The sequence below is a fragment of the Exophiala xenobiotica genome, assembly GCF_000835505.1.
Source record: "Exophiala xenobiotica strain CBS 118157 unplaced genomic scaffold supercont1.3, whole genome shotgun sequence".
Classification (NCBI taxonomy): Eukaryota; Fungi; Ascomycota; class Eurotiomycetes; order Chaetothyriales; family Herpotrichiellaceae; genus Exophiala; species Exophiala xenobiotica.
The window spans coordinates 2,490,730-2,514,240 of NW_013562492.1; the positions used below are offsets into that span (position 1 = coordinate 2,490,730).

The 23,511-nt window shown below is 52.0% G+C and overlaps 6 protein-coding genes across 6 annotated transcripts; 3 read left to right on the forward strand and 3 right to left on the reverse strand.

The window, feature by feature from the left end:
- Window positions 1-683: 683 nt before the first annotated feature.
- PV05_05141 (uncharacterized protein) lies at window positions 684-5,702 on the reverse strand. The gene has a single exon (XM_013461612.1). The coding sequence runs from the start codon at window positions 5,582-5,584 to the stop codon at window positions 1,064-1,066; it is 4,521 nt and encodes a 1,506-aa protein (XP_013317066.1). The 5' UTR covers window positions 5,585-5,702; the 3' UTR covers window positions 684-1,063.
- Window positions 5,703-6,150: 448 nt separating this feature from the next.
- On the reverse strand, window positions 6,151-7,788 carry PV05_05142 (uncharacterized protein; the record flags this gene model as incomplete). The annotated part of the gene is made up of 2 exons (XM_013461613.1): window positions 6,151-7,555; window positions 7,757-7,788. 2 exons carry the CDS (start codon window positions 7,786-7,788, stop codon window positions 6,151-6,153), a joined length of 1,437 nt encoding a protein of 478 aa, XP_013317067.1.
- A 2,998-nt stretch (window positions 7,789-10,786) lies between these two features.
- PV05_05143 (uncharacterized protein) lies at window positions 10,787-12,565 on the forward strand. Its single transcript, XM_013461614.1, has 2 exons — window positions 10,787-11,190; window positions 11,253-12,565. The coding sequence occupies exons 1-2, from the start codon at window positions 10,980-10,982 to the stop codon at window positions 11,726-11,728; spliced, it is 687 nt and encodes a 228-aa protein (XP_013317068.1). The 5' UTR covers window positions 10,787-10,979; the 3' UTR covers window positions 11,729-12,565.
- A 2,387-nt stretch (window positions 12,566-14,952) lies between these two features.
- PV05_05144 (uncharacterized protein) lies at window positions 14,953-17,909 on the reverse strand. The gene has a single exon (XM_013461615.1). The coding sequence runs from the start codon at window positions 17,312-17,314 to the stop codon at window positions 15,632-15,634; it is 1,683 nt and encodes a 560-aa protein (XP_013317069.1). The 5' UTR covers window positions 17,315-17,909; the 3' UTR covers window positions 14,953-15,631.
- Window positions 17,910-22,094: 4,185 nt separating this feature from the next.
- Window positions 22,095-22,595, forward strand: PV05_05145 (uncharacterized protein; the record flags this gene model as incomplete). Its single annotated transcript, XM_013461616.1, has 1 exon — window positions 22,095-22,595. One exon carries the CDS (start codon window positions 22,095-22,097, stop codon window positions 22,593-22,595), a length of 501 nt encoding a protein of 166 aa, XP_013317070.1.
- Window positions 22,596-22,642: 47 nt separating this feature from the next.
- On the forward strand, window positions 22,643-23,405 carry PV05_05146 (translation machinery-associated protein 22; the record flags this gene model as incomplete). The annotated part of the gene is made up of 4 exons (XM_013461617.1): window positions 22,643-22,706; window positions 22,768-22,787; window positions 22,854-22,941; window positions 22,996-23,405. 4 exons carry the CDS (start codon window positions 22,643-22,645, stop codon window positions 23,403-23,405), a joined length of 582 nt encoding a protein of 193 aa, XP_013317071.1.
- Between the last annotated feature and the right edge of the window lie 106 nt (window positions 23,406-23,511).

The window sequence follows — 23,511 nt, forward strand, 5'->3', positions numbered from 1 at the left end:
CTGTCCGTTTGCCCTGCGTGTCTAACTAAGGTACTCGCCCAACACATACAAGAATACCATCAGCCCCCGCCATGTAGGTTGCCTAAGGTATGTCATCTGGAACATGGCAATCTTGCCTCTCAGGGCCCAGGATGTGAAAAGGTCGACGGTCTAACAAAGCTGTACTCGACTGTACGGGTACGAGTAAACTCTCGACAATGCAATGAAGGAAAAGAATCAGACATCCGAGGCATGCTACGGTACCTACCACCCAACCTACCATACATGAACCAGTCGCTCTCAAGACACCTTCTACCTTTTTCACTTTCTGATGACTAGACTGCCAAAGTAGGAATCTGATATACGGTATCCAGTATGCGGTATGCGGTACCAGTGCGATGCCCTACATACTTGATACTTGATACACTTCTAACTTCTATTCGACTCAACATGAACAAGAACAGCAGAGCCCCCCGACAGTAAGTCCGGGCACGTCCCGCTATCTTACAGTAACAGGCCCAGCTCAGATCCACGTCCAGATCCCAGATCCAGATCCAAATCCAGAACAAGGGAACTAGATCTTCAACAACACTAGTATCGACGTGAACAAACAGCAGAAGTCCCGGGTGGTCCCCAAGACCCTCCGGAGATGCTGACGGGTACAGTAGATGAAAGGAAAAAAAGAATACTAGTACCTACTAGTAGTAGCTATCTAAAAACTCCCCCGAAAGCCTCATAGCTCTGTGCCTGCCGTACCTGCCTGGCCGGGGGCCGAATGTACTAGGCTAAGTACTATAGTATACCATACAGTTTTCGTACAGTCCTCCGTCCTCACACGCGCACTGCTCGCCAGCATCCTTGTTGTTCATCCTGTCCACACGGTTAGGCTCGTGGGGGAGACGGACGACGAACGACGACCGACCTACACCCGCCCGTTGCCTGAGGCAGCTCAACCACACCGAGACCAGTGTAATGGTTCTCAGTAGCAAAAGCTGAAGGACATCTCGAGTCTTTGCTGGCTCGCCTTTTCACTGGCCACATCTCGCCCTCTGAAGACGTCCCCATTGCACAAGCTTGTACAAGTTCAAACCTCTTCCTCATCGTCCAACCCATCCCCAAGCAACTCATCATCCTCGACGACCTGCGAATAATCCTGCCCGCGCCTGGCAAATGCGTCTCTCGACCGGTACGGAGCGCCATACCCAGCACCCGCATCACGCCCGATGCCGAACCTTCCACCACCTCCACCGCCCGAGCTAAGTGGCATATACCCCTTGGCGCTTCTCCAGATACTCATAATTACCAACGGTATGGCCTTGGTCACGGCCACGATAGCACTAACAACCGCAACAGGAATAGCGATGAACGGCGAGTCACCTGAACCCGTCGCACCTGCCATGCTCTCACCGAGCCTGATCTGGCCAAACCCGGCAATTCCAGCGCTCCACTTTGTATATACCCAATACCCTACACCAGCAGCGGCGGCCAATGGCACTGTGATGGCAAAGAACAACGCAGCACCACTGATCCCGTGCTTCTTCTCATACTCCTTCTCATGCCCTTTACAGGCCTTACTCTCGACCTTATCCAGCTCCAGCCCGCCCTGGCATGTTGTCAAGGGTATCCGTCGATAGCCCGTGGGGTACCAAAACTCAACCTGATCAGGGTTCTTGCGGCAATTGTCCTCGTGGTCCGGCGGATCATAGCCCGGCACCAGCGCGCATGTTCCGTCCGCTTTGGGCTGGAAATTGTAATCACATTCGAAATCCTGCCGCGTGCAACTGCAATTTTGCGCGATGCTGTGGATATGTGTAATCCTCTTGCCATTGTAGCACTGCGCCTCGATGCGTTTGCGGTGGTACTGTGCCACGTGGCCAAAGAGGCAGTTCGAGTCTTGCATTGGGTGCTTAGGTTCCCAGAGCATATAATCTTCATTCTGAGGTTTCTGCTCGTCGAGTTCGCATTTGCGTTGGCGGTCCTTCAGGCCACTGAAATCAACGGCGACAGTGAAGATGCCGCGTTTAGCGTTGTTGCCGACCTCTCGACCCCAGAGAAGAAAGTTGAGAGAGTTGTCAGAGGGTACAGTCGTGATGGCGTCAATTTGCATTTCGACACTGGGAGAGAACTCGAATTCTTTCCAGCTGCGGCCCTCGTCGAGAGTATAAAACAAGCTCTTGGTGGGCTGCGATTCTTTGACGATGACAATGATGCTGCCTTGGTCGCCGTATTCCCACATGTAGCTTCCCTTCTTGACGGATGACCAGGTAATGCCGGCATCACGAGTGATGAAGGTATCAGTGCTCTCGTCGTCTTTTCGGAGGAGATGGTTGCCCACGTTGCCCACGGCCATCATAAGCCCAACTGCACTAGGGCTGGAGAAGGTTGCAGACTTGTCAGCTCGCTCGGTGTAACTGTGGATATGCAAGGAACACTTGTCCGTAGCTTTGTCGGCTTCCTTGACACATGCATAGTCGTTTCCAATAGCATCCTTCTTTGGGGGAGGCAGTAAAGTCCACTGTGCACCATCGTTGTGCGTGATCATGGATTTCAATTTCTTCTTGCCGCCGTCATTGACTTCTTCAAGATTGGAAACGACGTTGGTCATGGCAACACCTTCGAGACCTTGCATTTTCTCAAAGTCGACATACCCTTCTGTATCTCTATTGACGGCATCGAGGGTAAATACGTACGAGGTTCCGTTGCTGTTCGACTTGATGATTGCTCCATATTCTCGCTCAGGTAGAGCATTGACCGTCACATGGAGGAAGACGGCATGAGTTGAACTGTCAAGAACAGTGTATGCCTGCTGGTGAGCGACCTGGAAATTCTTGGGGAATTCGGCCGGTGCAAATGTATGTCCGTCGATACTGGCATCCACCTTGAGACCTTGACTGTCTTCGGTCTTCGCAGCAACAATAATGAATTCAGACATGGTTGCAAAATCCAAAATGTCCGAGAAATGAACCTCTGACTTGCCGAAGAAGTTTTCGCTGGATAAGAGCATCAAATTCTTGTCTGGATTCTCGTCCTGATACTGTTCGCAATAGATGAGTTGGTCGGAATTGGGTCGACTTTCTCTTGTGATGAACTCGCATTTCCTTGCATAGCGAACCATTGTCTCCCAGTTGTCGCCACGGTCTTTGGAGAAAAAGATGTTCGTGTGGTCATCCTTGCCAACTGAACCAGACCAAAGTAGCCAATCTTTGTACTCGGGATGGAACCTCAGTGTGGGCAATCTCAAAGTGCTTGGGCGTTCCGGTGCGGCGAATTTGTCGAACCTGGAGCCCCTGTCGATGGTGTAGTGCACAGTCGTCGAACCGGTAAGGAAGAAGACCACATCGTGATGATTTGGATTGGGAGCAATTGCGGTAATGGGTTCCCCCTTCAGTATTGGTTCCCAAGATCTGCCGTGGTCATGAGACAGGTAGATATCTTGTTCACTGGTGCGCATGATAATAGTCTCGTCAGTTCCCATAGCTGAATTGCCCCTCTCGAGATAATACCACTCGGAAAATCGATCAGCATTGAAGTTAGTCTTTTCAACGGCAATGTCGCCACTTGCTGGAGTTTTGGTGGCATCCGAGCATGGGCGTTCGATGACTTTGTCCAGTTGTTCGCCCCCATCGCGTGTGCACTCGTTGCCGGGTATCAGTCGCCAACCAGAAGGACTTTTAAAGGTGTCCTTCTCGCTCTTACATTCTCCCTTAGGCACAGAAATGGGTGCAGCTGGAAGACATTTTGTGCGATCATCCGGATCCCGGACAAAATTGTAGTCACATTCGAAGTCTGCCATCGTGCACTTGCATGGTTCGAATTCGGGTTCAGGGTCCTTGAACTCTTCGTCGATGAAGCATTCGGCGTCAGCTTTCCTTCTTTGATAGAATTGTTTGTGCCCCATCATACAGCTCGGTTTGCCGTCATCATCAACACGTGCAGGCCACCGCTCAAAGTCAGAGCTTTTACAAGCACGTTCGTGAAGGCCTTCAAAGTCGATCTTGAACATGAACCACTCGGTCTTAGAACCCGAACCACGAGACCCCATTAATAGGAATTTCAGAGTAGTTGAGTCGGGGACTGTGGTGAGAAATTTGGCACGAATCTTCTCGCCCAAATCGGCCTTTGTCCAAGTCTTTCCATGATCGATAGAAAACCTGATATGGCTGGTAGTATCCTCATCATCAACCGCAACAATGACGGCACCCTGGTTTCCAAACTCATACAGATGAGCACCGTCGAGTCCTCTATACCAAGTCACGCCGGCGTCATCTGAGACGAAAAGGTCGCCATCATTGTATGGCTTCAAAGATTTACCCGTGTTGCCCACTCCCATGACAATTCCGGGTGCTGGACTGGAGAAGATCCGTCCATTTTGTCTCGCATCAGTCACAGAGTGCAGGTTCAATCGTTTGTCCTTGACCTTCAAATCTTGGAAGGTCCGGCCGTCGTCGAAACTGATTTGAGAATAGATGTTCTTCTCGATCAGAATTGAGTCTTCGACTTCCTTGTGATTTTCCACCACATTGACAAGCACAATTCCTTGTATGTTTTGAACCTTTTCAAAATCCACTCGACCGTAGATGTTTCGATTGGTATGGTCAATGTTGCGTGTAAAGTAGGTTCCGTTCGAGTTCGAAGTGAAAAGGTAACCCATGGGATTCGCAGGTCTGGACCCGAGGACATCGACTTGCATGCTATAGTTGGTGCTTTCGAGGATGGTATAGGCATCTTCGTTGATTCGGTGTTGGCCAAACTCGGCACGGTGCCATTGCGATGCATCTTTCGTAACATACAGAGCCAGCTCGTCGGTGCCTTCGGACTTCGCGGCTGCGACCAGATAGCCTTTGACAGCTGCCATGCTGATGATGCCGGTGACTGCTCGACCATCGTCAAGTGCAGGCTCGATCTCACTGTCTTCAAAAAAGTTATCCGACACAAGAAGCCGATTGTCCTTGGGCCACGGAGAGTATAATCCTTCCACAATGCAGAAAACGCGATCCTTGACCTCAGCGGCAATGTCTTGTGCAAAGTCTGGGGTTCCGACTGCCCACTGGCATCCTCTTGTTTGACTACCCATCTTTTTGACCGTCTTGAAATCGTCTTCAGTGACCAGAGCGACCTCCGAGCAGGCCAGACCCGCACATTGCTCGCCATTCCAGATGACTCTTTTTGCGTCTCGACCATGGAAGCTGAGAGGACTGGGGCGAAATAGAGCAAGGCCGGCACCCTGGGTTGTGAACCTCCTCCAAGTCTCGCCTCTGTCGGTGGTTATCCAGTGATTAGATCCAAGCCCAAGGATGTATGCGCGCTGGTTGTCCCAGGGGTGGAATACCAGATCCCAAGCATTGCCGGACTGGTCGTCGCCATTGACTTCATTCCAGGTCTCACCTGCGTCAGCGCTGCGCCAGATAGTATTTGCATCTCTGTCTTGGGCGAGGATGATATTCGAATCGTCAAAGTAGAAAACGTTCTCTAAGACGTTGTCAAACTTGGTAGAGGAGATGGTAGGTCCATCCTTTTTCGCTTGCGTAGGCTGCGGCGAGGACAGAAGCAGGAGGAGGGCCAGTGACGAGGCGACAACGTTACGACAGAAGGACCGGAATATCATCGTTGATTACCGCATCGAGCGGACTGAATGGGTGAGATGGTAAAACCAAATTGAGAAAAACAGCGGATTTGAAATGGACAAGTTGGTGTTTCGAGTTGCCTGCGGCCAACGATTGATTGTCGCAAGCCAACAGGACTATCAGGGCCACGAAAAGTTACCTTACACTTACGCAGCTCTCCGGTCGAATTGGGCGCCATTAGCGTGCAACGCCCGCCAATTATCGAAAGCGCATGCTCTCCTATTGAAATGAACTGACCGAAGTAGCGATAAGTACAGTACCTTGGTACTTTGTAGGAGGCTCTGAATGTGCTGATATTCAGCACCTTATTCGATTGTCTACAGTCCCCTTTTCATCTGCCACTCTCGGTGTTAAACGACATCAGAAGAAGTAAAAGGCGTTGCCGCCATATTCTATCTTCCCCTTTCCCTGTGTCTGGTGGCCTGAAACAGGCTTCCACATCGAATCCGTAACTCCATCGCTCAATGACAAGTTTTGCTTGTTTCAGTCGCATGCCTGCTTTTCATACACAAACGAGAAAATCGAATAAAATCAAGGGTATCGTTGCTTATCTCATCTTCAGTCTTCGAAGAAACCTCTTCATCCTCGATTCAGCCGGAGGCAATGAGTCCCAGATGGACATTGGGCTAGGCTGAGCCACTAATTCTGGTCGCTCCAATGGTATGGCATTAATATTGCTCCTGTCCTCTGGTTGAAACTCGTCCGGGGAACGTAGGTCCGGTCGTGTCAATGTCATGCGCAATGTCATCTCCCTGTCCGCCGTGGCACCACGGGCGTAAGTCTCCGCTCGACGCCGCATGAAGGATGGTCTTCTCAAACTCAGACCTCCATCAACGTCAATGCTGAGCTTCGGGGAGGGCCGATGCATCTGGAAGACGGCCTCCTCTGGAGTCCTGGGGTCGAAAAGGGTATCGGGCTGATCATCTTCATTGTCACTGTCATCACCGGATAATGACGGTGTATCGTCGTGAAAGAATGTGCGGTTGGGTTCGTGTCTGGGATGAGGGCTGGTCACTGGTCTCCTACGGTCCCAATGGTTTCGCTCTTCGACAGAAGGAAAGCCAAATTCGATTGCCTCGTCGAACTTCTGCGGCGAGGCGAGGTACACTCTCAGCTTCATCCGGGCGGCAGGGTCTTGGTAGTGAGTCGCTCGAGGATCAAGAGATGACCGAGATCCTTGTGACCGAAGATGCTTGAGAGAAAATGATGGTGACCGGATGCTTTTGGGCTTTGCCGGCAGAGATGGTGTATCTGGAGTTGAGTCGAAAATAGGGCGCGCCGATGATGTTGATGGTCGCCCCCGACGTATCGATAGGCTGGACAGAGATGAGTTTCGGTTTCGGAGGCTAGAGCGTTTCACAGGCTCCGATATTGAAGCTGTTCGTCGGTTCGTCTCTGCTATGGCTGCATGGTAGTCGTCTATCTTCAGGTCGATATCTGGTTCATCCTCCAACCACCGGAAGCCTTCCGTCGAGAATTCACTCATATCGATGGCCGAATCAACTTTTTCTTCGCATTGAGGGTCTTCCCAATCCACAACAGTCTCGTCGTCAGATATGCGACGTTCAAGCACCGTGAGTCGACTCGGGTGCCAGCTGCGCCGGCGAAGGGTTTCGTCAGCAGCGTCCAGGATGATGGTGGCCGTTCCCCGGTTATAGAACAAACACTCTTCGCGAGAGAACAGTTTTCTTTGCACCGCAGGCGGGAGAGACACAAACCAAGCGGCTGCGGATTTATTCTTGGTGACCGTGGACCTTCTCTTCCGCAATTTGTTTCCGCTTAATAGCAAGCCCGGTTGTACCAGTCCGTCGGTAAGGAGAGTAAGAGAAACAGAGTCCGAGGATTTTGTAGCCGTCCAAAAACTGTTCGGAGAGAGGATCGACAGCCGAGAGGGAGGAGGTGACAGGTTGCTGCCATTGGCATCTTGTGCTAACCTGAGACGTTCTAAACTGCTAAAATACTGGTGCAACACACACGTTAGCCCGAGGCCCTGCAGAACCAGCGATCGACAGAGGTGTCAACGGTCGAGCGAAACAAGAGCGGTGTTCGCGCAAGCTTGAGTGGTCCGATAGCGACAAGGATGCCGTTTAGCGGTGGAGATCTTCAGCTAGTTGCAGCTTTCGTACCCCTGGATCCGGCACGGTCCTCTTCACTTTCGGGCCACTATGGCCCTAGGAATGCCCATGTCATGCCTATTCAGGTAGTGAGCAACACACCTAAGCCTCGAGCATCCAAGGCCTGGTGGCACCAAATCCGCTGGTGCATTCCACTCCCGTCGTTGATATGACGTGGACCATTGCTGCCGACACAGCTGATGAATTGGATTTTTATTGATAAGGAGGAATCTAGGAATCGCCATGCAGTTGTTCTTTTTGCTGGGTCACAGGGACCTGCTGACAGCGTTGGCAGTTGACAGGAATTGTGTGCTCGTTCCGAGGGATTGCACTGACAAGCCAGAGTAACATTGTGAGAGAAAGCATGGACTCACTTTTCGACGAAGAGCTGGAGGCAATGACTCGTAAGCCACCTCATGATTGTTGGCATGAGAATTCCTTCGAGGACTCCGCGTTTTCGTCATCCTCATTGGCGGTAAGGAATCAATAAGAAGATGGACTAACGCGAATTCGGGCACCCTGACATTGTTTTCGGTCGCTTGCAACTCAGCTGCAAAGGCTTTCTTGCTTCGTTGGCTGTTGGCTGTGGACGGTCGTGCTTTTTAGGCTGATTCGGTAACGAGGATTCCAAGAGGATTGTTGGTTGGATGACCTGGAGGCGCAGAGGACTGAGGCTCACTAGACCCTAGTTGTACCGCACGGGCTATCTGCGCGAGTCAGGAGAACAATCTTGAGGCATATTAGAAGATCTGAAGGTTTTAACAACAAAAGGTAAGATGAGCAAGATAGTGATACAAACGAAAGAAAATAAGTGAAAGATAGTAGATAACGATGGAGAGATTTTGCAGCACCGTCGCTCCATACTATATGTGCGATTTAAGCCTGCCATCTGAGAAATGAGTCCACCTCCTTCGCTGAGATTAAAACTACTATACATGGGCAAGATGCCCTGGCAAACACACTGCTTCCCTTGTGGCGCATCAGCTCCTCGCCTGCAACTGTGATTTTGTGGTTCCTCTACAGAACAGATCTGAGGCCATTCGCTCACTCTGGACTCTGAAACGGCCCAAGGCACAAGTCCTTGCAGCTCCTCGGGAGGCGTGCTCGTGCATTTTTCGTCCAGTTCATGCCGACAAGCGAAATTCCAGCAGTATCCCTGCCGACGAACTGACCAGGGTCGAGAAACGAACTGGTCTGGAACCGCAGCCACCACAGTCTATCGCCGGAACCTTGGCTCTGGACCACTCATTCATCAGAGTGTTCCGACGCTCATTTCCAAAAGAACCGCAGCATGACACAAGACCATGTCGTTGTTCAAGAACAAAAACGTAGTTGCACGATGATCTTGTGGAGGCGAGTGATAGATCGGACTTGTCACTCTATGCAAAGCGGTATTCAACGGCACTTGACAGCTGAGGGGCATTGCGGCTTCACTTTCCCTTGCAGCCAACTCATTTCAAGCAGAGACGGATTTTCTGAAGTAGGCTGAAGCGCGTGCCAGGTTGTGAGTTTCGGACTCTCTTTGCCGATCAATCTCACGATCGGCTGTGGTATGTTTCGATGCTCTCCTGGCCTTGACACAAGAGAAAGTTGTGGCTGCACCGAGTTCCGTTAGGCAACGGACCCAGCCTTTGACCATGTGGTCTTGAGCAACCCGACTTCGATCGTCTACTGGTGGATAGGCCATAAGGCCGCAAGGTCTTCGTGAGAGACGTGATGTTACAGAGTTCCGGGTCCCAACGGTCGTGTAACCATCTGGAAAAGTAGTGTTGACGTCTCCTGGCGAACCCCTAGATGGGTGGGAACCCAAAATTCTACATCGGACTGCTACCTGAGCAAGGACTATGATGATACTTGCTCTGTACGACTCTCCTTCGCAGGTCGCCACTGGTTCTCGCTGAGACCAAGACAGCAAGCACGACTGACGACATCTCGGACGTGCATATGCAGGGGATAGAGTCCGGAGACGCTGTCCATGATGACGCCGTGCAAGGGAGGAAGACCAATATTTCGTTCTCTGAAAGATGTTATAAGCTTCTCATCTCCAAAGTCCTCCTTTATCCCACCTGACTACCCCGAGCCGCGCTAGATTGATCAGTGATATTAGTTGACCTGAGTACAGAGCGCACACGTCTGCCTCAATCTCATGCTCAACTGGTCGGACTGGTGCAGCGTCAGCATAACGATAGGTCGATTTCAGCGTATGTTCGGGAGTTCATGCTTGTCTCGGGTACCTGCCTCTGACGGACCTTTTTAGGGCAAACGAAGGCTGCAAACATGAACGCCCTTCACATGTTCAGCAGGCGGCGTAATGCACCATGATCTTAGGGTAGACTGGCTGAACTACAAGAAAGAGATGGAGGCCGAATCCGTCGGAGTCTTGCTTGGTCCGCACGTACCGAGCTTAGGTGAGCCTTGATTCTCAGACAATGCTCCAACTCAAACGAACGATGGAACCATGAAGTTCACGTCACCATCGAAGAAAGAGGGATAGGCAGCAGACGAGAGCTCTCCAAAGCACCGGTTCCTCGGAACGAAGGATGCACGGACGAGCTGAGGGTGACAGCGCCGTGCTTCCGGCCAGCGGCAGCTGAGGAGGTCGAGCAGAGAAGCAATGAAAAATTCTGCAACAGATGCAACATGTCTCAGCTACCGTACACGAGGAGGTATGTCTGGCCACCCTGAGACACGAGAAAAGTCAGTCTTAGAAACCGCCTTTGCCTAATACTGATGGTGATGATGGCTATTTGTGGCTGTGTTTGCGGCTGAGGAATCGACAAGAAGAAACCGACGACACCCCTTCAATTTAGGCGGGGGACGAATGGTAAGCGACGACGAATAGTGGAATCATGGTGGTCGCTGGTGGTGTGCCTCCAAAGTACCTGCCCAGACACTGCCCAGACACTGCCCAGAGCTGCTCGAGGCAGGCCCAATCTTGATGCAAGATGGCGCCCCATGATGCCCCCAATCTTCAGGAACTTGGCCTATCTTCGCTAGTTTCTTTAGCGCTATCAAGCGCTAATGCTTCCAAGGGTTTCGTCGTCGCGCAACGCGCTGCCATTTTTTGCTCCGAGTCAACACTGACGGTCAAGTCGCCGCCTTCGACTCCTGAACATTTCTCTCTGTCATCGTCATCACTAGCATTATTGCGCTTTGTATATAACATTGTCAAATCAGTCATCAACTATACGGTCATCCTCTCTGCGTATATTCTCCCGTCTATATTATAGTTCACGCCCAGGTCCTCCCAACATTCCAAACCATGCGTTTCTTTGCCACTGCCGTCGCCGCTCTTTGCGCAGCCGTGGTCGCCGCTCAGAACAATGCCATCAGCGTTCCTGCGGGTCAAAGTACTCTAGATGTCACAGCAGGTCAACCTCTCACCATCGAATGGACGAATCCTTCGAGTGGCACTGTCACGATCAAGCTGCAGCAAGACCCCATCACCCCGGACGGCGGTATCACACTCGCTTGTAAGTCGCTCGCCTTCCTCTCCCTGCACAGTCTAGCAGGCACTGACCTACCGTCTCTGTAGCTGGCGTTCCTGCCTCGGACGGAACCGCGACCCTTCAGATCCCTTCCGCCGCCGATGTGAACTCTCACCTGTATACGATTGAGATCATTGACGACACCGATGCCAGCAACATCAATTTCTCCCCCAACTTTGGCGTCCAGGGCGCCACCGGAACTGCTGTCGCATCCGCTTCCACGGCCTCGAGCACCGGCACCGCCAGCACCGCATCTGGGTCTTCCACGGCCACCGACTCGACCGCGACGGGTTCCTCATCGACCGCCTCCAGTGAGTCCTCTGCCAGCACAACGTCTGCTGCGAGCTCAAGCACAGAATCCTCATCAGCGACCACCACCACGGACTCGACCAGCTCATCCACCTCAACCTCGGCTGCGGCCTCTGAGACGACTACCGCCCCAGACTCCAACAGCGGTGCCATGGGTCTAAAGGTTCAGAGTGGTCTCCTGGCAATGGCCGTGGGCATGATTGCGGTCCTGTAAAAACCCATATGGAATTCTCGTACTGGCATGACCACCTCCCCTGCAGGCAGCAATTTTGTGTTCCAAGCAGCATATTGTTGTCAACACCCATGTTGTACATCTTGGTCCCGCTGCACATTGGTCTTTCTATATAGACTCCTGGAGCTGTACCTCTGGATGGATGCGGATTGTGTAAAAGGCGACTTGTCCTTTCTCTTGATATTTCTTCTCTGTACTTATTTTGGATCGAGGAATGAACTGGCTGTTCAGTAGCTGGGACGGGGAGGGAAGGGTGGGCGAATCAGTAAGTAGGAGGACTGATTTTCAGCAGGCGACGCGAGTAGGGCAAGGGCAGGCGTGGGTTTGCCTGCTGGGTACATACTGCTTTTTGGCAATTAGCATGCGAAGTTGGATGTATAATTCATCAACTGCAAATCAAGCCCTGTCCTTGTGTGATTCTTGAGAAAGTGCTCTTTTCCTCCTTGGTGAAAGGATCAACGAAGCACACCAAAATCGCTCACTGGTTCAAGGGCTCGACTGAAGCTGTACGAGCTCCGGCTGAGACTGAAACGAGAGGAAGCCAGACAGTCTCTGGTCTCAACAGAAAGAAAGATCTTCCGATATATGGGAATGCATGCCATGTCAATGTCAACGCTACACAGCAACGCGTACGAGTACTTATGTCCACTCTCTTTCGGGACAATCACCTTCCAGTTGCGTTTCAGGCCGCGCAATCCTTCGTCGGCCAGTCTACTGTACGCTGCAACGTTCCGAGCCTATGATGATCCATGCACGAACATCAAGAGCCGGTCGACTGATAAGAGAGTCGCACAGTAGGGACTTGTGCTACTGTACGCCACGAGCAACCGGCCAGTAGAAAATGCTTTTAGATTTCATTAAATTTACTGCTGTTCCATGAAATAATTTAGCTCGACAGCCGGAAGAGGTAAAGTCTGATTACTCCTTTGGGGAATATTCTTCTCTTCTCTGCTCTGCTCCGCAATCTTGGCCATGGCCTACGGTACTACGACTGGCAATACTATCTTTGCGAGCTGGTCTTGACCGTTAACCAGATTCTGCAGTGGAAGCCTAGGTATCCAAGCAATGATACAGTACGAGTACCAGCAAGCCCGACCACACACCCCTCAAGGAACACTACGCTCGTAATGGCCGTCCTTGGAGAACGGCACTTCATTTACTTCGAGTACGACTGTGCAGTACCAAGACTTATACGGAGGCGTGCACCAAATGTAGATGCCGCGCTAAGATCGAATGACGAAGGATCACAACCTGACATGAGATTTTCTTTTGCTCTAGGCAGCCTTAACTAAAGTCTTAATTGAAGGTAATCCACTTAAATGCCTTAATGGTAGAGGATAGGCGAGAGTTAGGGGCAGAGAAACGAGGTCCGATATCTCCGGGGACAGTTGTCCGGAGCAACGGAAAAGAAAATAAATGGTCTTTTGACGTCCTCGTCATTCAACTTTAGCGCGGCAACTACATTTGGTGCACGCCTCCGTATCATATGCAGAAAAAGCCGTCCTGTGTTACTAGTATAGACGAACCGCGATGCAATCTCTTCTCCTAGTAGGAGAACGGGCTCTTGGTTTGGCTCGGATCGAATCGCACAACGTCACCCACTACTTACTACCATCTACCATCTACATAGGCACATAGGTGACCACTACTAGTACTAGCAGTACATGGACGAGTATTTGCAGCTCATCCTTCGTAGACGATCATGATCGTCGATATCTAATCTATCATGGATTCCCTGTCCTGCCTGTCTTCGCCATCACAACGATACGAGTAGGAGTAGGAGTCCAGGGCGTGCACGGCCAGGCGTAATCTATCCCGCTCCATAGGAACGCCCTTGCTCTTGAAGCCGCCATCAGGGGGCTCGTAACGAAGCAACTCAAAGACGCCAGCTTGCCAGGGGCTGCCCCACATGCAAGCCTTGCGTGCAGTGCCTGCATACTCGTGCACAATGCACCTGCAAGCACACCAATACGGCTCGCCACACAAACCAACCCACCACCATCACTCAACTCAACCCTTTTCTCCACGGCTCATCCATCCGGGCACCGGTGCCGGGTGTTCGATCATCGGAACCGTTGAATGATAACAGCACCTAGGTGAACAGGACTCGTAGAGAAGGGCGAGGCCGGTCCGGGACGCCGTCTACAGCCGAAGCCGAGGATTGTGCAAGCAAGCCAGCCACGGCCAGCCCATCTGCCTAGCAATGGAACAGTCGCCCTCGTCCTCCGCCGTTCTTCGTCCATCGTTCCCACCAGTTGTCAACACAAACGCTTCTCATGAGAGGAGACAATAAATTAACGCGATCAATCCACGAGGGTCAATTCCCGACGCTACTACTATGTAGTACTAGTACCAGCATACCAGTATACCAGACACATTCTCGCGCCACACCCTACCATTCGTACGGAATACTGGCGATCAGGCAACCCGTTCCATTGATGGCACCACGCGATAACTGTACGAGTCGTAGCTCTACCTTTTAGATACCTACCTAGGTAGGTAGATACTGTAAGTGACTGTATTGTGCTAGACTCGCCGAGCAAAATCCGACCACATACCCGAATCCGTACTCGTACCTAGGTAGGCAGGTATGCTTTACCTGATGCACTTCAGCACGGTGCTTCCCCTACTCCTACTCGTCCTCCTACTACCTCAGTGAGCTTCCGTATCAAGGACGCCGAGTATTCGCCTGGAGACGGGATCGGGATCTACTGTGTATGGCACACACACACCACCATGCGGAGTACAGTACTCACATTGAACGCTACGAGCATCCCGTCGGCAGATACTAGAAACGACTTCCTTACCCTTACCCTTGCCTCGTATAACTCAAGTTGGAAGGAAAGCACAGCGTGGCACAGCCAGAACAATTCAAACAGACGCGATACTGCCCGAGAAGCCGCCCATCATCCCTCGGCCCAAAGGCTGGCCAGCCTGAAGTGCCTGGGTCGGGTTGATCGTGGCAAAACTCGTTCCCCCGCAACTCGTGCAGGTACTGTGGTAACTCGTACGAGTGCGGTGATGGCATGACAGGCACCCACCGGTGACATGACGAGACATTCATCACCCCAGAACGTCAACAAACAAGTTGACATCTAATGATGGTGGAAGTTCGACTCCTGAAACAACTTTACGTAAGTACTCCTGCCATGCCCATATGTTCTTGCATGCGTCATCAGCACGATCCTGCGATTTTGAGAACTTCTCCCCGCAAAACCGGAGGCTGGAGAACGTTGAGACAAGTGACACGACGGACGAGCGATGAATTGTTACTGGAATTTCTTGGCCCAAGGTCATCTGATTCAATTCCATGCCGATCTGCCTCTCTGCTTCGGAGATGCAAGGCGAGGTGTTTGCGGCTTGTGCTCTTGCGCTTTCCGCACAGCGAACCACAAGCCAGCAGGATACCCAAGAATCTGGCAGTGGCACCACCTTCAGAGCCGAAGCCAGGGGTAAATGCATCTGCCAGCGTCCTCGTTCCATGCCCTGCCCTTCTCACAAACATAATAGCAAGCCCGACCAGCTTTCAACCTTGAAATCAGTTCCCCTTCTTCTATGATGGATGCCGTCTATAGCTGCCCGATATGTTGTCCAATCCGCCACATTGTCAAGCAATCTGTCCCAGTTGTCCACCATATATACAGTCAGGAATATCCCAAGGTGCTGCTGTGCTCGCCCGCGTGGCAGACCCATCAATAACAATCAATTTTCCGCCCATAATCGTGGGGCAGCGATTTGCTGTTCCCCTCTCGAAAAACCGTCCATGCGGGTGCAAAGATTGGTCGTGATTCAATAGTTGTAGAGACGCACTTACCCAGAACGCCGACGCTATGCTGCTGGTACCGTTCAAAATCAACATCCCTCCCAGTGAGTGAGTCATTATAGTCATCTTCGATTCCACCCCACATTCCATACAACGTGGGCAATATCCTTGAAAGTGTTGACCGCGTACATCGCTTGCCCGAACAAAGAATGGTTCAGGGCCGCTTCTTCGTCGTTTTCGTCATATGGCATAAACATACCAGACGCGGTTCTCCTCATATGTGGATGGTTGTCGTCTTCATCGTCATCGTCGTAAGGCGATCCATCCCCTCCCAGGGAAGACTGAGGTTGCCAAGGCTCATCGTTTACTTCGGGGTCGTCATCAATGAGAAAGTTGTGGCTTGGCCTAGAAGGTCTCAGTGTCTCCTGGGACGGCGAGGGTGACAACTTAGGCCACAGTCCAATCTGGCCATTGAGCGCCTCAGGCGGTTCAGGTGTGTCAGTTCGGCATTTAAGTGTGGTCGAGGGCAATGGCACAATCGTCTTGGACTCATTGCTGAAGCTGCCACGAGGTGTGGCCCGATTACTGGCGCTTCCTGACGTGCGAGCCGGAGCCATCATGAGACCACCATCGTCATCTTCGTCGTCTTCAAAGCTCGCGGCATCAGTTTCGTCGGGCTTGTCGTCCTCTTCAGAATCAATAGCTTGTACTTGCCTGACTTCTTCATCGAATAGAACGTGTTTGCACTCCGAAGGAGTAGGAGCATCGGGCAATGCAAATGACGATCGTGGTCCCACGAAACCAGGGATATCGTGCTCGGCAGGAGTGCTGACCACCGAGCTGTTGGGATACCGAGGCAACGTAAATTCCGAGTTGCCTCGCCTGAGAATGGGTCGGCCATGAGCTGGACTCGATTGCTGAATCCTTATAATGTCACTGGCTCTCTGGAGTAAAGAATGTTGTGACCTCGACCGTTCGAGAATCGCAGCCGAAGCAGATTTCTTCTTAAGAATCGGCTTCTTGCAGATGAATGAGGATGAATGAGATAGCCGGCTGGGTGGAGGAGAAGTCTGTTCTACGGATTGAGCCGTACTTCTGATGGTCTGTAAAGGGCCATATAGCCAGGTCACGTCACAGTCCTTGAGCCAATTGAGAGTTTCCGGTGATACGGTTTTCAGGTGGTTTTTGGCCTTCATCCACGACCGCCAAGAGGCATTCTCTAGCCTCGTCCCATTAGCCAGTGATCCTCTCCGGTGAGAGACGTAGCTCCACGAGTGCCATATATCTTCTTCTTTCCATTCGTGAGACAAATAGTCGACATGTCTCGTAGGCTCTGGCTTCACGGCGTGATCGTCCCGTGTGTGGGTTGGGAGGGAGGAAACGTCGATTACGGCAGAGCCCGGCACCTGACCGGCAACTTCTTCTTGCCCGACCGAGCTTTGATATGGCTTGTGCGGTATAGTCGCGTTTTCAAATGCGGGAAACGCCATGTCATCATCGTCGTCGTCGCCGTCGTCAATGTTATCTCTCTCCAACGAAAGACTACTTGCAGGTGTTGAGGAATAAGAGTCTCGCCTAGATGAGCTCGTGTAGGTCAATTGAGGAGAGGACGGGGCGGTCGAGGGTGCGGAATCTGGGAACATCCTAGCGTAGTCATGAGGCGAGTATGTAGGGTGCTGCTTAGGAGTTTGACCGTAGGATAAGGAATCGTCGAGAGCCGCCACATTCGTGTAGGAAGATGACTGTAGTGGGCTCGAAGAGAAAGGCGAGGCTCCTGGAAGAGGAGCCTGTAGAATGGTAGTCATGAGAAGCGACTCATGAGCTGCAATCTCTCAACTCGAGGTACTGAGTATTGAGAGCTGCTGGAGAAGTGAAACGGTGGTCTAGGAGCTTTTGTCCCAGCACGACTGACTTGAACAGAGTGTCGTCCGCCTGTGGCCTGCCTTTTTTGTCTGTTTCTAGGACCTGGCTTTGTTGTCCAGCTTGGTAATTCGAGGACGCAGGTGCGCGTAGATGTGCGACGACAGAACGACTTATGACGAAGTGGGGAGTCCTTGAGTAACGAGGATGGCCAAGGGAGGTCGAACAAAGATTTTCCACTGATCTGCAATATGGGAGGGTCTCGAAGTAGCGATCGAGGATCGTGGTTTTTAGGTGAGTCTGGGTAGAAAGGGACGAGACGGTGGAAACGTAATGATTGATTTTGTGGCAGAAGCGGAGTGGAGGTGGTGGTTTGGGATCGAAGCGGGTGAGGTGCGGTGCTCCTGCGATAGCGAGAGCAGTGGAGTCTAAGAGGGAGGAGGGGAGGCGCCGAGGGACGAAAAAGCGCGAAAAGCCAGACGGGCTGGTGAAGGGAGAGAAGCAGGAGCCGCTTCCCGAACGGCCGTGCAGGAAGCGTAGGCACAGCACAGACTGAAAATCTCTCTACGCGGAGTAGCAGGGTGTGCACTGTGCAGGGGTTATGTACTCTGTGGCTAGTGGCCCTGGGAGGAGTGGATTTCCCGCTTAATGAGTTGATTTAGCTGCATTCTTGCTTGCGGCATGGACAAATAAGATGCCTGAGCTTGGCCATAGGCGAACATGTCAGTTCAGGGCTCGTGGGAGACATCGAGTCTAGCTGCGCAGTCCGTGGGGAAGAAGCAACAGAAAAAGTGAAAGTGGCGTTGATGGATGGCCCGGCAAGCCAGAGGCAAAATGCTGTAACGGTAATGCAATGCTGAGACAAGACCCTGGTGCTTAGAAGAGCCCTGACCACGGCATGCCTACTAGCCTCGTGAGCCGGCACCAGCCACGACCAGCCTAGGGAGGCACGCAGATAAAGAGACGAGAGACGAGAGACCACAAGGGAAACTGCTCAAAATGTTCAAGCCGAGAAAATTCAAAAAATGGAGACCCCCGGGGGCAACTTTGGGGATGCGAATCATCTCATCGACTGATGTGCAGCCAAAATCAGCGAGAAAGGCGCCGAGGCGAAGATTACCCATCAGGAGAACTCGATTGTGGGGAAACATAATTTGACGGGTCAGACCTGCCGGATTTTGTCCCTCAAGCAAAGAAGCTGGTGAGCTTCTCTCACGAACGATCTAATCTAACCCTGTCAGACGAAACAATTCAAATCAACTAGTTCCGCAGCTCAATGCCTGAGATCGATGCCCAGCAATGCCTAGAAACAGAAACAGTGCCTAGAACACAGGCCACCAGTGGGCCCCAAAGGCGCAAGATTGCGGGGAATACCGGACCGCTACACCAGGTAGACCTGCTACTTCAAGTGATACCCGCCATCACCGCCCAAGCACCATCACGATAGAGCGCCGAAGCAAAAGATCGGTAAGTATGTCTCTCTATCAAAGATGCCGATGTTTTGTGATTGACTTTATCTGGTATCAAGAATATCAAGAATATCAACAAAATTGAGCGTAGCTCTTTCCCTCTGTTATAATACATAGTATAGCCTTGGAAGCCATGGAGACTTCAGAAACTCTCCAGAATTGCCCTTGTTGGACCATGCCTTGAAAGTGCAAGCACCACCCATGCAGGTCAACCCGGCCACTCGTACTCTCTGTGTCTTCTCACTCGTCCATCCTGCACGCATTGACTCCTCAATTCGTGCTTCTACTACAGGGCTGCTTTGTAACAGATCCCACGTCTTACCCACGACCATGGCCGAACGGGCCCCTCGCACGGGCTGGTGTAGGCTGAGCAACTTGAGTCCCCTCAAGGCCTGTTATCACAGGCAGTTGTAATGGCTGCCATAGTACGGAGTACTCCGTACATTCTCGACCTCCCCAATCTGTCGGGGCTCTACCCGAGGAGCTGGCCTATCGACATCAATATTGTCGCACTCCATCTGTTTAATGTCCTCACTATTGAATTTTTACACACTGAATCGGTTCTGTGCTCCAGGGACAATCATTGTCGCATCGGCTTCTCAATCACCGAACTGCAGTCTCCATCACCCATCGATCCATCAAACAGCACATTCTACACCCTTTACTTTGCCGCCTTTGCGAAAATGCATCCCTGATCCACCCGTCTTGCATGCCACTCTGCACCGCAACCCGAGCCCGAGTTGTTCGCCGCCACCCGAAGATTCCCTTGCCTCTTTCCCGCTGTGCCCGCTCATTGATGCCAATCATCTGGCCAGCTATGCGCTTCGTTGCGAGGCAGCAATCCCGTGCTCCAGTGGCAGGACACGAAACATTGGACTTCCTGAGCGTAGTTACTGGACGACCGACGATAGCAAGCGGTTCAGTAGGTGGTGTGGACACGATACAGCCCAGACATTGAGGGTCTACGGCTCTACATACTGCATAGCGGGCCCGTCATCAAAAGTGGCTTGCAGGGATGGGAATTGGATCAAAATCAAGAAAGCGGATGATGACGGCCATTTCTGGCTCAGAACTTGGTCAAAGTCTGTGTATGGCATCGTTAACCTACTCACGTAGGTCTTGTTTGAGTTTCGATTCATGCGGCACCCTGAACGTCAGCTCCATCGCGCCACGGGTTTTGAACAACGTGCTCAATTCAAAGGCCCATTGGCCGCGATGTTCACGGTGCTACTGTAGGTCTGGCTGTCGACAGCCGACCAAAAGCACCCCGTGCTATCAGGCAATTTTTGTGTTTTGAGAACGATCGAGCCAGCAGGAACGCTTAGCAGCTGCTCAGTCAACGACACCGCTCGCGTCTATGCCCGGTCACAGACCTTGATCCTTTATCTTATACCCTTGCGGATGACGACTTATTATCCACCAAAACTCGAGCACAGCACATGCTGGCGTTGGCATAGAGTCAAAATGTGCCCCGCTGATAAGGCTTTCCTTTTTTATCGTGAGCGGGAGATCAACGCTCCCATGGACACAGTACCAGCAGCTGTCCCTGCATATCCTTCCGTTGAACCAATACAGGCATCGAGAACTTACTCGTCGCCATCAAACAGCGGCTGACAATCTGCTTTATCGCATCTTGAAGTTAGGCCTCTGACACTTTGGATAGTCTTTCATTAGCCCCGGGTGCGGCTAGACGGACTTGAGATGATGCGGAAAGGATCAAGCAGTCTTATGCTTTGAACCAAGTCCTCGTACATATGCACAGGGCTAGCGGCCAGCCACAACGCCAGGTCGAACTTACCACCGGATATGTGACGACGAAGCATTCTCCAGTGCGATGCTGGCCTTGCTGAATATAGTGCTTCCAACCTTGCGATACGCCGCTTTCGCTTACGACTAGCAGGCATTCTAGCTTCATCAATGAGCTCAGCCCAAAGTCCACAAAAGTTGTGCTCTGGCTACACACACCTACAGCCTATCTTCGGAATTGAACTCCCAGTTTCCGCTCGTCTTCTGGATGCAAATGGGCGGCCTCGACTGTGGACTCGATGCGGCACCAGACTTGGACTAGTGGTTTCTTGTACCGCAACAGTATCAGGCAAACGTCGCGGGCATGACTCGTGTAGGAAACCCTCTTGCTGTGCATGGCGATGGTCTACCCTCCCTTCAGGTCAATTCTCTCTCTATGAAGAGTGCTTTAATCAGGCCGGCTCGCACAGCAGTGGCGAGCCACTTGAGCCATCATTGCACAAAATATGCCGATGTCGGATGATATGCAGTCTCTGTGTAACAAGACATGCGCTCGTCAGGGACTCAAGCTCACTCCTCGACTGGGCGCAGCACAGACGTTGAGGTGTGGGGATATAACTGGAGCCTCTGTGTCACCTATGGACCTGCAACACCGTTACTTACTTCTTTGTCCACCGGAGGAGAAGGCCTACAGTGCAACAGGCAGTCTTCTATGAGCATCGGCAACGGATTGCGTGGGACTGTCGGCCTTCGGTGTCGTTCTGTGAAACATCCGTCATGGCCATAAGCTGGACTTGCGTGACTGATGTGGTTGCCATGATGTGGCAACAATCAGGAAGCGATCCAAGCGGCAGCCGTGCAAGTGTCATTACCAGAGACTCACATGGGGAAACAAAGTTCGTGCCAAGTGGCGGCCGGCTTCTTCGTAATCCTCGCGTAAGCGTCCAGGTCTTCTCCAGACCTACCCCCAGGCTCGATTGTCGGTGCGGATTCTGGAGAGGTAGAGAGCCTCAGAAAGGCACTGCCCGCGAGCCAAACGTGACATTCCCGCTTCTAGTGCCTGTCAACAGTTACTGAGGTCTTGGCTCCGATTTCATACAGCTTCTACTCCTGGATAGTACTGAGAGAAGCTGATACGCTCGAAATCTTTCACATGCTGCGTCGTTTGGTTGGTTGATGTGTTGTCACAATCGAAGGATCTTCATTCTTGCGTGATATAATGCACGTCTGGGGCCTCGATGGAGCCAAGCGACCTTCCTTGAGCGATTGAGGATCTGCTGCCAAAGACGTGATGGCCAGATTCTCTCCGGAATTCTCCGTGCATGTGCTCCATGCTTATGCAGCAAGTTCGTGTTCGGATATGTATAGGTAGGGTGGCAAGTGAGGCTTGGGATATCCCACGTCCTGCCCGACAGGGAAATGCAGTGATGGCCAGATAAGTGCAGATATGCAACGCATTGCTGGATAAGAGTCATCAGGACGGCAGGGACTAGCCTTGTGAAAGAATAATATGCGATACGATTTTGAGTCGTGCTCTGAGAGAAACAGTATCGGCCTTGAAGAGAAGTTGCGGGCGACTGTCGACCACATACGGAGTAGCATACTGGGATACCCCTTGCCTCTATCCTTCCCTGTTGACATTAAAGATTTCGTCACTGATTCCGGAAAACGTTCCTTCGTCTTAATACGAGTCATGTACGGATACGAGTATGTACTGTTGTTTGCATATTTGCGCGTGAATATATGCAAGTCAAATATATCAAGTCAGGGTTCGAAGAAGTGTCGGAAGCGAACGCAAGAGGAGAAGAGGTCACTGGAAGTCTGCATTTATGCGACGTTTTACCGCCAGAGGGTGAGGAGATGGATCAGGGGCTTGGCGGATCCCGATCCCTGCACCTTGAGCGGCGAACACTCGCATTATGCCGCTGTTGTGCGCGGAGACGAAACTGCGCCGATCGCCTCACGACAGCCACATGAGACAACACTCTATACGCGGTTTAGCACTCTCTAGGGGTGTTACTTGAGACGGTTCGTGGGTTCGGCCTAAATTTCACAGCAATGTCGGCAGAAGTCGCAGAGCAACCGTCTGGACCACCGGCACGGCAGGTCGTATATTGCGGAGGTATGCCATGTCTCGGAGTGCATGTGAAGATGTGTGGGTTGCTGATGTGGTATCTGTGCAGTTTGCAGCTTACCGCCAGAGGTAGAGGCCCCAACCTTTTGTCCCAAGGATGCCATGTGCACAGAGACTGACACGGAGGCTGGATAGTACTGCGAATTCGGTGGGACGGTCAAGAAGTGCGAAGAATGGCTGCTGAAACATCACCCTGATATGCACCAGAAGTTGTACTCGGCCGGTGAGTGGCCAATGTCCGCAAGAAGGCTACAACGTGCTGACAAACCTGGTGAAGAAGCCCTAAGTGCGAATCTATCAGCACTGTCGGTCGAAGCACAAAAACGAGCGGAGAAAGACGCGGCGAAGAAGACTGCCAAAGCTGAGGCGGCGGAGCAGCGCGAGGCGGAGAGGAAGGCCGAGGCCGTGATTCTGATCAAACGGGTCGAGCGGAACAAGAGAAAATATGTCACGGTGGTGTCGGGCCTGGAGGAGCATGGACTTGAACTGAAGAAGGTGGCCAAAGAACTGGGGAAGAAGTTCGCGACGGGGAGCAGTGTTACCAAGACGGCGAGTGGAGGGGAAGAGATTACGGTGCAGGGCGATGTGAGTGATGATTTGTATGACTGGTTGACGGAGAAGTATCCTGAGATTCCAGAGGACAACATCGATATGAAGGATGAGACGAAGAAAAAGAGTGCCAGTTGAGCGTGAGATGGAGAGTACGCGAGCCTGTGCTGGTCCTGGTCTTTCTACCACACCTCGCTGGGGAGGCTCAGGAGGTGCATGTTCACGGACATTGAGACGGCAGAAT